The sequence below is a fragment of the Bos indicus x Bos taurus genome, chromosome 4 (genome assembly GCF_003369695.1).
Source record: "Bos indicus x Bos taurus breed Angus x Brahman F1 hybrid chromosome 4, Bos_hybrid_MaternalHap_v2.0, whole genome shotgun sequence".
In the NCBI taxonomy this organism is placed as follows: Eukaryota; Metazoa; Chordata; class Mammalia; order Artiodactyla; family Bovidae; genus Bos; species Bos indicus x Bos taurus.
Genome location: NC_040079.1, coordinates 42,359,240 through 42,373,360, shown reverse-complemented (window position 1 = coordinate 42,373,360; position 14,121 = coordinate 42,359,240). Strand labels below are relative to the sequence as shown.

Genomic DNA, 14,121 nt, shown 5'->3' with positions numbered 1-14,121 from the left:
TATTTTCTATTTCTGTAAAAAAAATGCAGTTGGGATTTTTGTAGGGATTGCGTTAAATCTATAGATGGCTCCGAGGTCAGGGGCAGAAGCCAGGAGGACCCCATGCCCGAAGGGTGGCGGCCAAGAGGAGTTACCCCACGTCCGAGGTCAGGGGCAGCGGCCGAGAGTACCAGACTGCAATGGTGCAAGAATGGCCCAGAGGAGCTACCCCACGTCTGAGGTCGGGGGCCGAGGCCTGGAGGAGCAACCCCACGCCCGAGGGAGGGGCAGTGGCCGGGAGGACCAACCCCACATCCAAGGAGCTGTGGCTGCGTGGGTGCAGGAGGGCCTAGAGGAGCTATCCCATGTTGAAGGTCAGGAAGGGCGGCGGTGAGGAGATACCCCTCGTCCAAGGTAAGGAGCAATGGTTGTGCTTTGCTGGAGCAGCCGTGAAGAGATACCCCACGCCCAAGGTAAGAGAACCCCAAGTAAGACGGTAAGTGTTGCAAGAGGGCATCAGAGGGCAAACACACTGAAACCATACTCACAGAAAACTAGTCAATCTAATCACACTAGGACCACAGCCTTGTCTAACTCAATGAAACTAAGCCATACCCGTGGGGCAACCCAAGACGGGCGGGTCATGGTGGAGAGATTTGACAGAATGTGGTCCACTGGAGAAGGGAATGGCAAACCACTTCAGTATTCTTGCCTTGAGAACCCCATGAACAGTATGAAAAGGCAAAATGATAGGATACTGAAAGAGAAACTCCCCAGTTCAGTAGGTGCCCAATATGCTACTGAAGATCAGTGGAGAAATAACTCCAGAAAGAATGAAGGGATGAAGCCAAAGCAAAAAGAATACCCAGCTGTGGATGTGACTGGTGATAGAAGCAAGGTCTGATGCTGTAAAGAGCAATATTGCATAGGAACCTGGAATGTCAGGTCCATGAATCAAGGCAAATTGGAAGTGGTCAAACAAGAGATGGCAAGAGTGAATGTCAACATTCTAGGAATCAGCGAACTGAAATGGACTGAAATGGGTGAATTTAACTCAGATGATCATTATATCTACTACTGCGGGCAGGAATCCCTCAGAAGAAATGGAGTGGCCATCATGGTCAACAAAAGAGTCCAAACTGCAGTACTTGGATGCAATCTCAAAAACGACAGAATGATCTCTGTTCGTTTCCAAGGCAAACCATTCAATATCACAGTAATCCAAGTCTGTGCCCCAACCAGTAACACTGAAGAAGCTGAAGTTGAACGGTTCTATGAAGACCTACAAGACCTTTTAGAACTAACACCCATAAAAGATGTCCTTTTCATTATCAGGGACTGGAATGCAAAAGTAGGAAGTCAAGAAACACCTGGAGTAACAGGCAAATTTGGCCTTGGAATACGGAATGAAGCAGGGCGAAGACTAATAGAGTTTTGCCAAGAAAATGCACTGGTCATAACAAACACCCTCTTCCAACAACACAAGAGAAGACTCTATACATGGACATCACCAGATGGTCAACACGGAAATCAGATTGATTATACTCTTTGCAGCCAAAGATGGGGAAGCTCTATACAGTCAGCAAAAACAAGACCAGGAGCTGACTGTGGCTCAGACCATGAACTCCTTATTGCCAAATTCAGACTTAAATTGAAGAAAGTAGGGAAAACCACTAGACCATTCAGGTATGACCTAAATCAAATCCCTTATGATTATACAGTGGAAGTGAGAAATAGATTTAAGGGACTAGATCTGATAGATAGAGTGCCTGATGAACTATGGAATGAGGTTCGTGACATTGTACAGGAGACAGGGATCAAGACCATTCCCATAGAAAAGAAATGCAAAAAGCACAATGGCTGTCTGAGGAGGCCTTACAAATAGCTGTGAAAAGAAAAGAAGTGAAAAGCAAAGGAGAAAAGGAAAGATATAAACATCTGAATGCAGAGTTCCAGAGAATAGCAAGAAGAGATAAGAAAGCCTTCTTCAGCGATCAATGCAAAGAAATAGAGGAAAACAACAGAATGGGAAAGACTAGGGATCTCTTCAAGAAAATCAGAGCTACCAAAGGAACATTTCATGCAAAGATGGGCTCGATAAAGGACAGAAATGGTATGGACCTAACAGAAGCAGAAGACATTAAGAAGAGATGGCAAGAATACACAGAAGAACTGTACAAAAGAGATCTTCACGACCCAGATAATCACGATGGTCTGATCACTGACCTAGAGCCAGACATCCTGGAATGTGAAGTCAAGTGGGCCTTAGAAAGCATCACTATGAACAAAGCTAGTGGAGGTGATGGAATTCCAGTTGAGCTATTTCAAATCCTGAAAGATGATGCTGTGAAAGTGCTGCACTCAATATGCCAGCAAATTTGGAAAACTCAGCAGTGGCCACAGGACTGGAAAAGGTCGGTTTTCATTCCAATCCCAAAGAAAGGCAATGCCAAAGAATGCTCAAATTACCGCACAGTTGCACTCATCTCACACGCTAGTAAAGTAATGCTCAAAATTCTCCAAGCCAGGCTTCAGCAATACGTGAACAGTGAACTTCCTGATGTTCAAGCTGATTTTAGAAAAGGCAGAGGAACCAGAGATCATATTGCCAACATCTGCTGGATCATGGAAAAAGCAAGAGAGTTCCAGAAAAGCATCTATTTCTGCTTTATTGACTGTGCCAAAGCCTTTGACTGTTGACTATTGGATCACAATAAACTGTGGAAAATTCTGAAAGAGATGGGAATACCAGACCACCTGATCTGCCTCTTGAGAAATCTGTATGCAGGTCAGGAGGCAACAGTTGGAACTGGACGTGGAACAACAGACTGGTTCCAAATAGGAAAAGGAGTTCGTCAAGGCTGTATATTGTCACCCTGTTTATTTAACTTATATGCAGAGTACATCATGAGAAACGCTGGACTGGAAGAAACACAAGCTGGAATCAAGATTGCCCGGAGAAATATCAATAACCTCAGATATGCAGATGACACCACCCTTATGGCAGAAAGTGAAGAGAAACTAAAAAGCCTCTTGATGAAAGTGAAAGAGTAGAGTGAAAAAGTTGGCTTAAAGCTCGACTTTCAGAAAATAAAGATCATGGCATCTGGTCCCATCACTTCATGGGAAATAGATGGGGAAACAGTGGAAACAGTGTCAGACTTTATTTTTCTGGGCTCCAAAATCACTGCAGATGGTGAGTGCAGCCATGAAATTAAAAGACGCTTACTCCTTGGAAGGAAAGTTATGACCAACCTAGATAGCGTATTCAAAAGCAGGGACATTACTTTGCCAACAAAGGTCTGTCTAATCAAGGCTATGGTTTTCCCTGTGGTCATGTATGGATGTGAGAGTTGGACTGTGAAGAAGGCTGAGCGCCGAAGAATTGATGCTTTTGAACTGTGGTATTGGATAAGACTCTTTGAGAGTCCCTTGGACTGCAAGGAGATCCAACCAGTCCATTGTGAAGGATATCAGCCCTGGGATTTCTTTGGAAGGAATGGTGCTAAAGCTGAAACTCCAGTACTTTGGGCACCTAATGTGAAGAGTTGACTCATTGGAAAAGACTCTGATGCTGGGAGGGATTGGGGGCAGGAGGAGAAGGGGACGACAGAGGATGAGATGGCTGGATGGCATCACTGACTCGATGGACGTGAGTCTGGATGAACTCCGGGAGTTGGTGATGGACAGGGAGGCCTGGCGTGCTGCGATTCATGGGGTCGCAAAGAGTCGGACACGACTGAGCAACTGATCTGATCTAATCTGATCTGAGGCTCTCTTTTGGTTTCCATTTGTGTGGAATATCTCTTCATTTTGAGCCTATTTGTATAACTAAAGCTGAAGTTTGTCTCTTACATGCATCACATAATTGGAGCTTGTTTTTTTATTTGTATAGCTACCTTATCCCTTTTGAATGGAGAATTTAGTCCATTTCATTTAAAGTAATGTTGATAGGTATGTGCTTATTGCCATTTTGTTGTTTTCTGCCTGTTTTATAGAAACTTAAAAAAGTCAGATTTCTAGGCCCCATCTTCAGACTCAGTGAAATAGAGCCTATTTTTATAAGTAATTTCCAGGACTCTACATTATAAATCTTACTGTTAGGTAAAAATTGTTACTCTATTTGATATGTTGTCCTCTTAAGTGCATTGCCCAGTATTATTGATGTGGTCTGAAGAGTACAGAATAAAGCAGGTTCATATCTTTCCTGCTTGTATTTCCCATGCTTGTGTATATAAGGAAATTATTCTCTTCTGCCCAGTTTATTGAGATGTATCATAGTGATCTGTTACCCTTTCACGAGTCTCTAATGCTAGTTTTGTTTCCAAGTAATTAAAAAAAATTGAATTATTTTTATTGAAGTATAGTTTATGATATATCAGTTTCAGATGTACAAGATATTCAGAATTTTTAAAGATTATATTTCATTTGTAGTTATCATAATGCATTAGCTATATTCTCTGTGTTGAGCAGTGTATCACTGTAGCTTATTTTATACTTGGTAGTTTGTACCTCTTTTTAAAAAACATTTATTTTGCTGTGCCGACTCTTAGTTGCAGCACACAGGATCTCTGGTCTGTGTTGCAGCATGTGGAATCTTTTTGGTTTCAGAATGCAAACTCTTAGTTGCGGCGTGTGGGATCTAGTTCCCTGACCAGGGATTGAACCCGCACACCCTGCGCTGGGAGCATGGAGCCTTGGCCGTTAGAACACCAGAAAAGTCCCAGTCTGTACCTCTTAATCCTCTACTTCTATCTTGCCCCTTCCACCTTTCCTCTCCCCACTGGTAACCACTAGTCTCTCCTCTACTTCTGTGAGTCTGTTTTTTAGCTATATTCACATCTGTTGTGTTTTTTAGATTCCACATGCAAGTGATATCACACAGTATTTGCCTTTCTCTGTCTGACTTATTTCACTAAGCATAATACCCTCTGGCTCCATCCATATTGTTGCAAATGGCAAAATTTCATTTTTTTGGCTATGTATTATTCTATTGTACACACACACACACACACACACACACACACACATTTTGTTGTTACTCAGTCACTAAGTTGTGTCTGACTCTCTGGACTGCAGCCCGCCAGGCTCCTTTGTCCTCTATTATCTCCTGGAGTTTGCTCAGATTCATGCCCATTGACTTGGTAATGCTACCTAACCATCTTACCCTCTGCTCCTAGTTTTTTTTTTATTTTATTCAAGTATAGTTGATTTACAATGTTGTGTTTAATTTCTGCTGTACAGGAAAGTAACTCAGTTATACGTGTGGGTACATGTATATATATGTATATATATTTTCATATTCTTTTCCATAATGGTTTATCGCAGGATATTGAATATAATTCCCTATGCTACACAGTTGGAACTTGTTGTTTATCCATGTCATACTAGTTTTAATTTACTAGTCACTGTAGTGGGATTGTAAAAAGTGTAGGGTGAGCTATTGTATTGTTTCTAACATATATTAAAGATCTAAACTTTTTTTTTTTAAGTTTATAGTGCCAAACTTTAAGGGTAAAAAGAGGTAGAAAAACCCAGGCAAACAAATGGAGTATTGTTTTCAAAGGTGACTTTGCTAGGGGCAATAATGTCAAAAGGCTCCCATGTGACTTGCTATATTGAATTACAGTGAAATCCTGACAGCTGCCTGGCTGTTGTTTTAGGGTCACTTGTATATTCCCCAGTGGAAAATCTAGTTTTTCAGTTCACTTGTCAAATAAATATCACATAGATATTAGCAGTTTGTTATGGTAGAAAGATCTTAGCAACTGAAACGTTCAGTTAAGATCTGATACTCAGTACTTTCTTTCCCATTCTGATTTTTTTCATTTGTAGTTTGGGACAGAAGTAATACCTGCTAGAGTTGGTAGGATGAGATGAGATAATTTATGTCAAGCACTTACCACAGTGCGTAGTTGCTAAAGAGGTATTAGTTCATAGACTATTAATTCTTTGAGTACCCTTTGCTCAAGCCAGATATTTGGGAATTGTCCATGAATCTTTTCTCTCCTTTACCTACCAAAGATCTATTCATTTCATCTTCTTAATGCACTAGAATGGGAGTAAGGCATGACCCACATTGTAAAACAATTGGGCTTTAAGCAGGAAGTAACTAAATCAATGCTTCAGGATATCAACTTCTCTTGTACCTTTATTAGCAGTAACCACATTTAGTTTCTTAGAACTCTAAAAGGATTGTATTAATAGTTGTTTTTACTTCTGTTGGCAAAATTGGTACCATTGTACCAATTTCATAATAAATTTATTTGCCAGCATTGTTAGAATTAGTTATCTTAACATTACTTACAGGAAATCCAGTAGGTAGTAAAATAATAATTCGTTGTTATTTTTACTTGTGTCTGTTTTTAGGTTTAACATTTTCACATGTGTAAGTTTATAGGCATGCAGGATATTGTAGGTGTGGACTTAGCATAAGCACATTCCTGGGTTCAGACCTGGGCTGTGCAGTTTTATGACCTCAGTCAAGTTATATCAGTTTTCCAGGTTTGCTTTGCCATGTTTTTAAAGTGGGTTGATAAGCTTTAGTTACCTAAAGGGTTGTGACAGTCATTAAAAGAGATACATTTGTATGAAAATGCAAAAAGCTGAGAAAAGCCAAGACACTCTTCAGGAACAAAAGTGGAACAATTTGATAGATCTCAAGATTTTAAATTAAAATTAAGCTAGATTAATAAAGACTGTTCTGTTGGTGCAAGGATATACAATACTCTTGTTTCAGTAGATCAGTGGAATAGAATAAAGAATCCAGAAACAAGCGTACACTTGTTTTGTGGGAAAGGTGGCACGCAGAACAGTGTAAATGTGGTATTTTAGTAAATGGTGCTCGAGCATCATGCATATTTACATGGAACAAAGTGGACCCAAACCCCTATCTCAGGCTACACTCAAATTCTCAGTGGATCATAGATCTACTTGTGAAAGGCAAAACAGTAAATCTGTTAGGAGACAGTACAGGAAAATATGTGGCCTTAGAGTATGCAAAGCTTTCTTAAATAGGACACAAAAATGATTAAGTACAAAAAGAAAATTATAAATTGGATTTTACTAAAATGAAGAGTTTCTGTCAATAAAAAATCACCTTTAAGAGAGTAAGAAGGCAAGCCACAGAGTGGGAGAAGTTATTGGCAGCACTCTGACAAAGGGTTCTCCCATCTGTGTTGAGATGTGAAGTTTCACTTCCTCAGTGGCCTCTTGGATCCAGTTTAGAGAGCTCTCTTATCAATGTTGACTTCATGTTGATTTTCCTTTCACAGAGTTTGTGGAATGAATAAAGGCATAGTAGGATTTACAGTGCTGAGGGAATAGGCCTGGGAATGTGCTCAGCAGCTAGGAGGCTTCCTGGGTGAGCAGTGAGACCATGTGAGCAGATGGCAAGGGCAGCCAGAGAGCAGTGAGGGACGCTTGGTTTGGGAGAGCAGACTTGGACTTGAACCTTGGCCTACTGGTGCGTGCGCGCGCACTCACTCTCTCTCTCTCGCTCATTTCTTGGTTGTGTGTTTTTGCCTCATCTCTAAAATAGGGATAGTTAACCCACCATACACGGTTAGGGTTAGTGAGATGACATAGACTAGTGTTTGCATGCAGGAGTGCTTAAATCTGGTAGTATCATCACTTTTGGAGTTATTATTCCATGGAGGTGAGGGGTGGCAGCAGAGTGGCAGTGGGGTTGCTGCAGATCCATGAGAAAAAGGCAACCCAATAGAAAAATGAGAGACTTGAGCAGGCAGTTCACCAAAAAGATGTCCAAAATGTCCAGTAAAAATAAGAAAAGGTGCTCAAGACCACAGTCATTAGAGAAATGCAAATTAAAACCATAATGGCATATATGTACTATTCACCTACCAGAACACTTAATTAAAAAGACTAACAATAGAGAGTTTGTAGGAATTTGGGCAAGGAAATTCTCATACACTCTTGGTATATATAAATTGGTTCAACCATTTTGGTAAACTGGTTGGCAGTATTGAAGCTGATTGTGTGCATACTTTATGACGCCGCTGTTCCACTTGCCACAGAAATGGTTTCATGTGTGCAACCAAGTTGTGTGTACACGAATGTTTATAGCAGCCCTGTTTGGTCTAGCTTCATACTGGGGACATATGAGAAACGTACATCATAATATAGCAGGCAAGTACATTATTATATGTTCCTGCCTAGGAATATAATACTGTACATGAAAATGAACAAACTCAGCTCACACAACAAAATGGATGTATCTGAAAAACAAAATGTTAACCCAAAGAACCCACATGCTAAAGAGTACACGCTATATGATACCGGTATTTCAAAGCCATGGTAGTTTGGCTTGGAGAGAAAGAAGGGTGTTATGACTGGGAGGCAGTCTCTTCCTCGCTGCCCAGATACTAGCAGTGCTCTGTTTCTAGACCTGCATGGGGGGTACATGGGTGTTTGTTTTGTTCTGATTTACTGAGCTGAACATTTATGTTTTGTGAGCTTTTCTTGTGTTCAACTTCAGTAAGAAAAGAACCACCCAGCTTTATAATGCCCAGTGAATAGTCAATATGAGATTGTCCTTCTTCTCCATTTCATTTGTATTTGCATATGTCCTTTGATTATTGATTAATTTTGGGCTTGAGGATACACTTATAAATTTGTGAACTCTTTAAAGATTAGAGTTTAATCTTTGGGGGCTCTTTTAGCCAGCACACGGCACAGAAAGTGACTTTGGCTTTGAAAATTCAGATGCTTCAAGTTTTTGTGTGACCCAATAGCAGTATAATATATTTTTAAAGATGACAAAAGCATAATGTTTTAGTTTTCATTGTAGAAAGTCTTAATTGTAACTAGTTGAAGCTATCACTTTTTTGGGGTACTTTTTCTATTGTTTCAAACCTTGTTTTTAACCCAAGAGGTTTGTAAAAGTTATGTACATTCCTGGTTAAATTTTGAAAGTTTCAATATATTCATGTTTCTAATTGCAAATGGAATTTGTTTTGAAAATTTTTTGTAATTGAGTATTTATAACAAGTGTTGATTTTTATGATTATCATTTACATCACACTTGATTAAACTCATTGATTTTCTGGTAATGGTTTTAAGTAATTCTTTGTATTATCTTTCCATATAGTCATATCAGTTATATCAACTGGTATTAATAATGGTGATAACTTTTTAGCTTCTGAATCAAAATATGCTAAACATTTGTGTAAAAGAGGTTTTCTTTTCACGGGGTCGCAAAGAGTCGGACACGACTGAGCGACTGAACTGAACTGAATATAAAAAAATGAAATTTTTTTCTCTAGTAAGTACTTTTATTTGTTAGTTACTAAAAGAGTTTTCACAGTTTATTTAAAAATAATTTAGTGGTAAAGACGTATTTTAATTCTGTCTGAAAAGGATTCTTCAAAGTCATATATTGCTCTACGTCTACAGAAGTTTTTGATTTTGTTTGTAGCTTTCTCGTTTAAAAATGAAAACTGGTAAGGTAGTCAGGATATGTTGGCATAATCTTATTACTGCTATTGACAAAATGATATGTTGGTCCATATTGTAATTTCTTTGAGGCAGGGGACCCCTGAGTCTCTGATAACCTGAGAAGAATTAATGCTTCTTTCCAGAGCACCCGGTGGAGAGGTATGTGTTCTGGGTGCAGAGGCTAGTGTTGCTATAGCTTCATTTTCTTAACTTGGTACATTTGCAAACTGTAAAGAACATTGCCATCCCATTTAAAAAATGAAACTTTATAATAACAGATCACTATGAGCTTGAATATTAAACTATAAATTTAAGTCCCCCCCTACCCCCCTTCCCCATTTACGTACAGGGATCATCCTATATTTTTCGAAAGTCTATCAGGGCTTCTCTGCTAGTATTTTTCTCTGTTACTAGAAATTATATTTGCAATCTGAGGCCGGAATTAGTTAGACTGTGAGTCTAATGAATTTTTCCATAAGACAAATAAGGCTAGCAGCAACAGCAGAGGCTTTTTTTTAAAATGGGTAATTTCATATATACACAAAATTAGCATTTTCAGACAATTCCAAAAGGTTTAATTCACACTAATGTTGGAATATTATTACTGATTTGAGGTTTTATATTACTTGTTGTGATCCATACATTCTTCAATTTAAAGAATAAATTTAATACCAGGTGATGCTAAATATTTAAAGTTTAATTTGGATAAGATCCATCAAAGTCATAGAGCATCCTGGATTTGCTGGCATAGTCTTGATTTTTGTTTAGTGGGGTACACTAAAGAGGTAGAAGTTAAGTTTCCCTTGCCCCTCAGGTGCTTGAAACCAGGGCTCTGTAACAGCCTAGGGAGGTGAGAAAGAGTGGAGGTGGCAAGGAGGTTTCAAGAGGGAAGGGACATGTATGTGTACACCTATGGTTAATTCATGTTGATATAGGGCAGAAATAAAGTCAATATTGTAAAGCAATTATCCTTCAATTAAAAATAAATTTTAAAAAATGAAGGAGAAATTTTTAAAAAGCTACATCTTTCAGAGCACCTCTTACACCAATGAGCATTAGTAAAATAAATTGACAACTTGTTTTTTTAATAAAAAGTTATGTTGAATATATAAATATACTTATATACTTAATATAGATCTTTGAGATGACGAATCAAAAGGGCAGACCAAAAATGTACTTAAAATAGTCCCATGCCCTGGTATTTGTATATTTGAAAAGGTAGGCTGACTCTAATCATGCCCTAGGAATATCCCATCTCCTGCCTAATTTCTCTTTCAACTTATTTCTCAAATGCCTTTGGCCATGACTTTTAAGACAGCTCTCATTCTGAAGTGATAGTGTCTGATATGCTAATTAGGTGTTGGGATGTTAACAGCATTCTACATAGCTGTGGTATTACTTGTTCAGTTCAGTTGCTCAGTCGTGTCCTACTCTTTGTGATCCCATGGACTGCACGCCAGGCTTCTCTGTCCATCACCAACTCTCAGAGCTTACTCAAACTCATGTCCATTTAGTCAGTGTTGCCATTCAACCATCTCATCCTCTGTCATCCCCTATTCCTCCCGCCTTCAATCTTTCCCAGCATCAGGGTGTTTTCAAATGAGTCAGTTCTTCACATCAGGTGGCCAAAGTATTGGAGTTTCAGCTTCAGCATCAGTCCTTCCAGTGAATATTCAGAACTGATTTCCTTTAGGATGGACTGGTTGGATCTCCTTGCAGTCCAAGGAACTCTGAAGAGTCTTCTCCAACACCACAGCTCAAAAGCATCAGTTCTTTGGTGCTCAGTTTTCTTTGTAGTCTAACTCTCACATCCATACATGACTACTGGAAAAACCACACCTTTGACTAGACAGACCTTTGTTGGCAAAGTAATGTCTTTGCTTTTTAATATCCTGTCTAGGTTGGTCACAACTTTTCTTCCAAGGAGCAAGCATCTTTTAATTTCCTGGCTGCAGTCACCATCTGCAGTGATTTTGGAGCCCCCCCAAAATAAAGTCTGTCATTGTTTCCATCGTTTCCCCATCTGTTTGCCATGAAGTGATGGGACCAGATGCCATGATCTTAGTTTTCTGAATGTTGAGTTTTAAGCTAGCTTTTCACTCTCTTCTTTCACTTTCATCAAGAGGGTCTTTAGTTCTTCACTTTCTGCCATAAGGGTGGGGTCATCTCCATATCTGAGGTTTATTGATATTTCTTCCGGAAATCTTGATTCCAGCTTGTGCTTCATCCAGCCTGGCATTTCGCATGGTGTAAAAACTTTTAATTAAATTGTAATAAGTACCTTGGTTGTATGCAGAAAGGTGCATTGAATGTCTCCTCTCGTATATGCACTTCCCGTTGTTTTGCTTCCTGGAAAATTCACCAAGGGATAGAGTGTGACTTCTGCATTTGATCCTAGTGTGTCAGAGTGCAGGATTCACCTTTAAGGGTGTGATCTTTTATGAGTGTCTCAATTAATGTCTTTACCTCCCATTCCTGTAATTTGATGAACCCAGTCAAGATATAATTGTAGCTTTCCTAACCCACCCTGTTGTGAGTTTTCCCAAGCTCTAGATAGTAAAGCCAAGCCCTGGGAATTTGAAACTTTTTGGTAGAGAGTTGCAAAAATGTGTATGCTAATATAAGCTGGTGGTGAGGGCTTGTGACTTTCAAATGTTCAGATGCTTTTCAGGATGTATATATTAGCCCTTATACGGATGGAACATTTGTGTGCTTGGTGTGCCCTCCAAGCAATATCTACTTGTGAAGATTATTTAATCAGTAATCACTGATAATGGGCTTTTAAAAGCACATTCTAGTTTAGATTAGTGTCCTTGGAAACTAAGTACCCAACCAAGTACAAATCACAAGTATGGTAAGCTATTAATGATTCACATCACATAGCCACTGACACAATTTATACAAATAATTAGAATAATAGAATTGTTCTTGTGCTAGTTGACTCATCGTTTTTGGCTCATGGCTGCCGAGTGAATCAACTCTGTGTCTTCACTCTGGTTAATAAAGCTTGTTTTGCATTGTCTTTTGTCTTGTGATTCTTCAAGTTTCTGTATAAATGTTAGTGGGTGGCAGGTGTTTATTATCTTTCCGGGATACTATATCAAGGAAACCATAGCATCGAGAGGTTTGTCATTTATACCAGCCAGCTGGATTTATGCCTCTGTATCTGCATATTATGTATCAGTTTTCGTGTTTAAGATTTTTGAGAACAGTCTTGCTTATAAGAGCAAGTTGGTAGTGTTAATGTCAGTGAAATTAACCTGTCTGATTTATCTAAGGGTTAAAACATTTGTTTTTAATATTATATGTGATCCCACAAATTTTGTTTTTATCTTCCAAACATTAATTTTCCTAAAGATTATGTTTTAATGTTCCTGGATTTTTATCCTGTATTATTCTAAGTGTTAGTCACTCAGTTGTGCCTGACTCTTTGCGACCTCATGGACTATAGCCTGCCAGGCTCCTCTGTCCTTGAAATTTTCTGGGCAAGAATACTGGAATGGGTAGCCGTTCTCGTCTCCAGGAGATCTTCCCAACTCAGGGATGAAACCTGGGTCTCCTGCATTGCAGGTGGATTCTGTACAATCTGAGCCACCAGGAAAGCCTCAATAAGCAATCTTAAGGGGAATTTTTCTTCTGAGTTCAAGTTATATAGGTACTTTCTAGTTTTGGTAAAAGGTCTGAGAAAACAGAAGAGATCTCACTGGTCCAACTGTAATTCAGAAGGCTAAGGCCCTAAGCGTAAGAGCAGTTGTCTACCTTTATGTCAGTCATTTGTACCAATTGGTGATTTTAGAAGCTCACAGGAGTCCTGGTGCCTGTTGCTGTATCTGCTTCAAATTGTCTTTCCACTTCACAGCTCTCCCTCCCTAGGGGTATATTTATGTGGCAGTGTTTACAGATGATTAATATTTAAATAGAAATATGCCACTCGAAGTTCTTTGTAAGAAAAGGAAGCTGAGGTGGAGTACTTGGGTGTGCTGGCTGCCAGCTCTCTTCTCACGGAATTTCAGAATTTTCAAAAAGCCCTGGCAGCCTTAACATTCATTTCAGTTAGAAGAAGCTGGCTGTTGGTATTTATAAAGTTGGGAAAATGTGAAATTTTAATCACATAAGCTTTCTTAGAATGTAATATGTTCCATTAAAATTATGAATTAAGGTTACAGAAGAATTTAGAGAATGACATAAATATTTATATAGCTGTCATTTACTTCTGTCAAATTCTGCTGTTTTACCATATGGAATAGGCTTTTATTTTTTTAAGAAACAAAATGGATACAGTTGAAGTACCCTGTATATTCCTCCCCGAATCTATTTTTCTCTCTTATTCCCTTCCTCCTCAGAGGTAAGCACAGTCCTGATGTATATTATTATGTATAAATATAGTGACACGGACTTCCCAGGTGGCACGGTGGTAAAGAATCCACCTGCCAGTGCAGGAGAGGCGGGTTGGATCCCTGGTTCAGGAAGATCCCTGGAGTAGGAAGTGACAACCCACGTCACTGTTCTTACTTGGAAAATTCCATGAACAGAGGAACCAGGTGGGTTACAGTCTATGGGGTCGCAGAGTCAGACACGACTGAGCAGGCACACGTATGCTCACTCATAGTCACGCACAAGATAGCTTCGTTTTCCATGTTTTCAATTATTGAAACCCAAAGAAAGAAATGAAGAAGCAAGGAGAAG

The 14,121-nt window shown here is 39.3% G+C and overlaps 1 protein-coding gene across 6 annotated transcripts in view; it reads left to right on the top strand.

Moving 5' to 3' along the window:
- Positions 1-14,121, top strand: part of LOC113891324 (cytochrome c oxidase assembly factor 1 homolog) — a 94,653-nt gene that overhangs the window by 14,215 nt on the left and 66,317 nt on the right. The window contains exon 1 of one of the 6 annotated variants that reach the window (XM_027539210.1): positions 9,529-9,594. The exons of the other annotated variants lie outside the window; for them this stretch is intronic. Within the exon in view, the coding sequence (XP_027395011.1) occupies positions 9,565-9,594 (30 nt within the window). The 5' untranslated portion in view covers positions 9,529-9,564. Of the gene's footprint in view, positions 1-9,528; positions 9,595-14,121 lie in introns of those variants that run through there. 6 annotated transcript variants of the gene reach the window in all.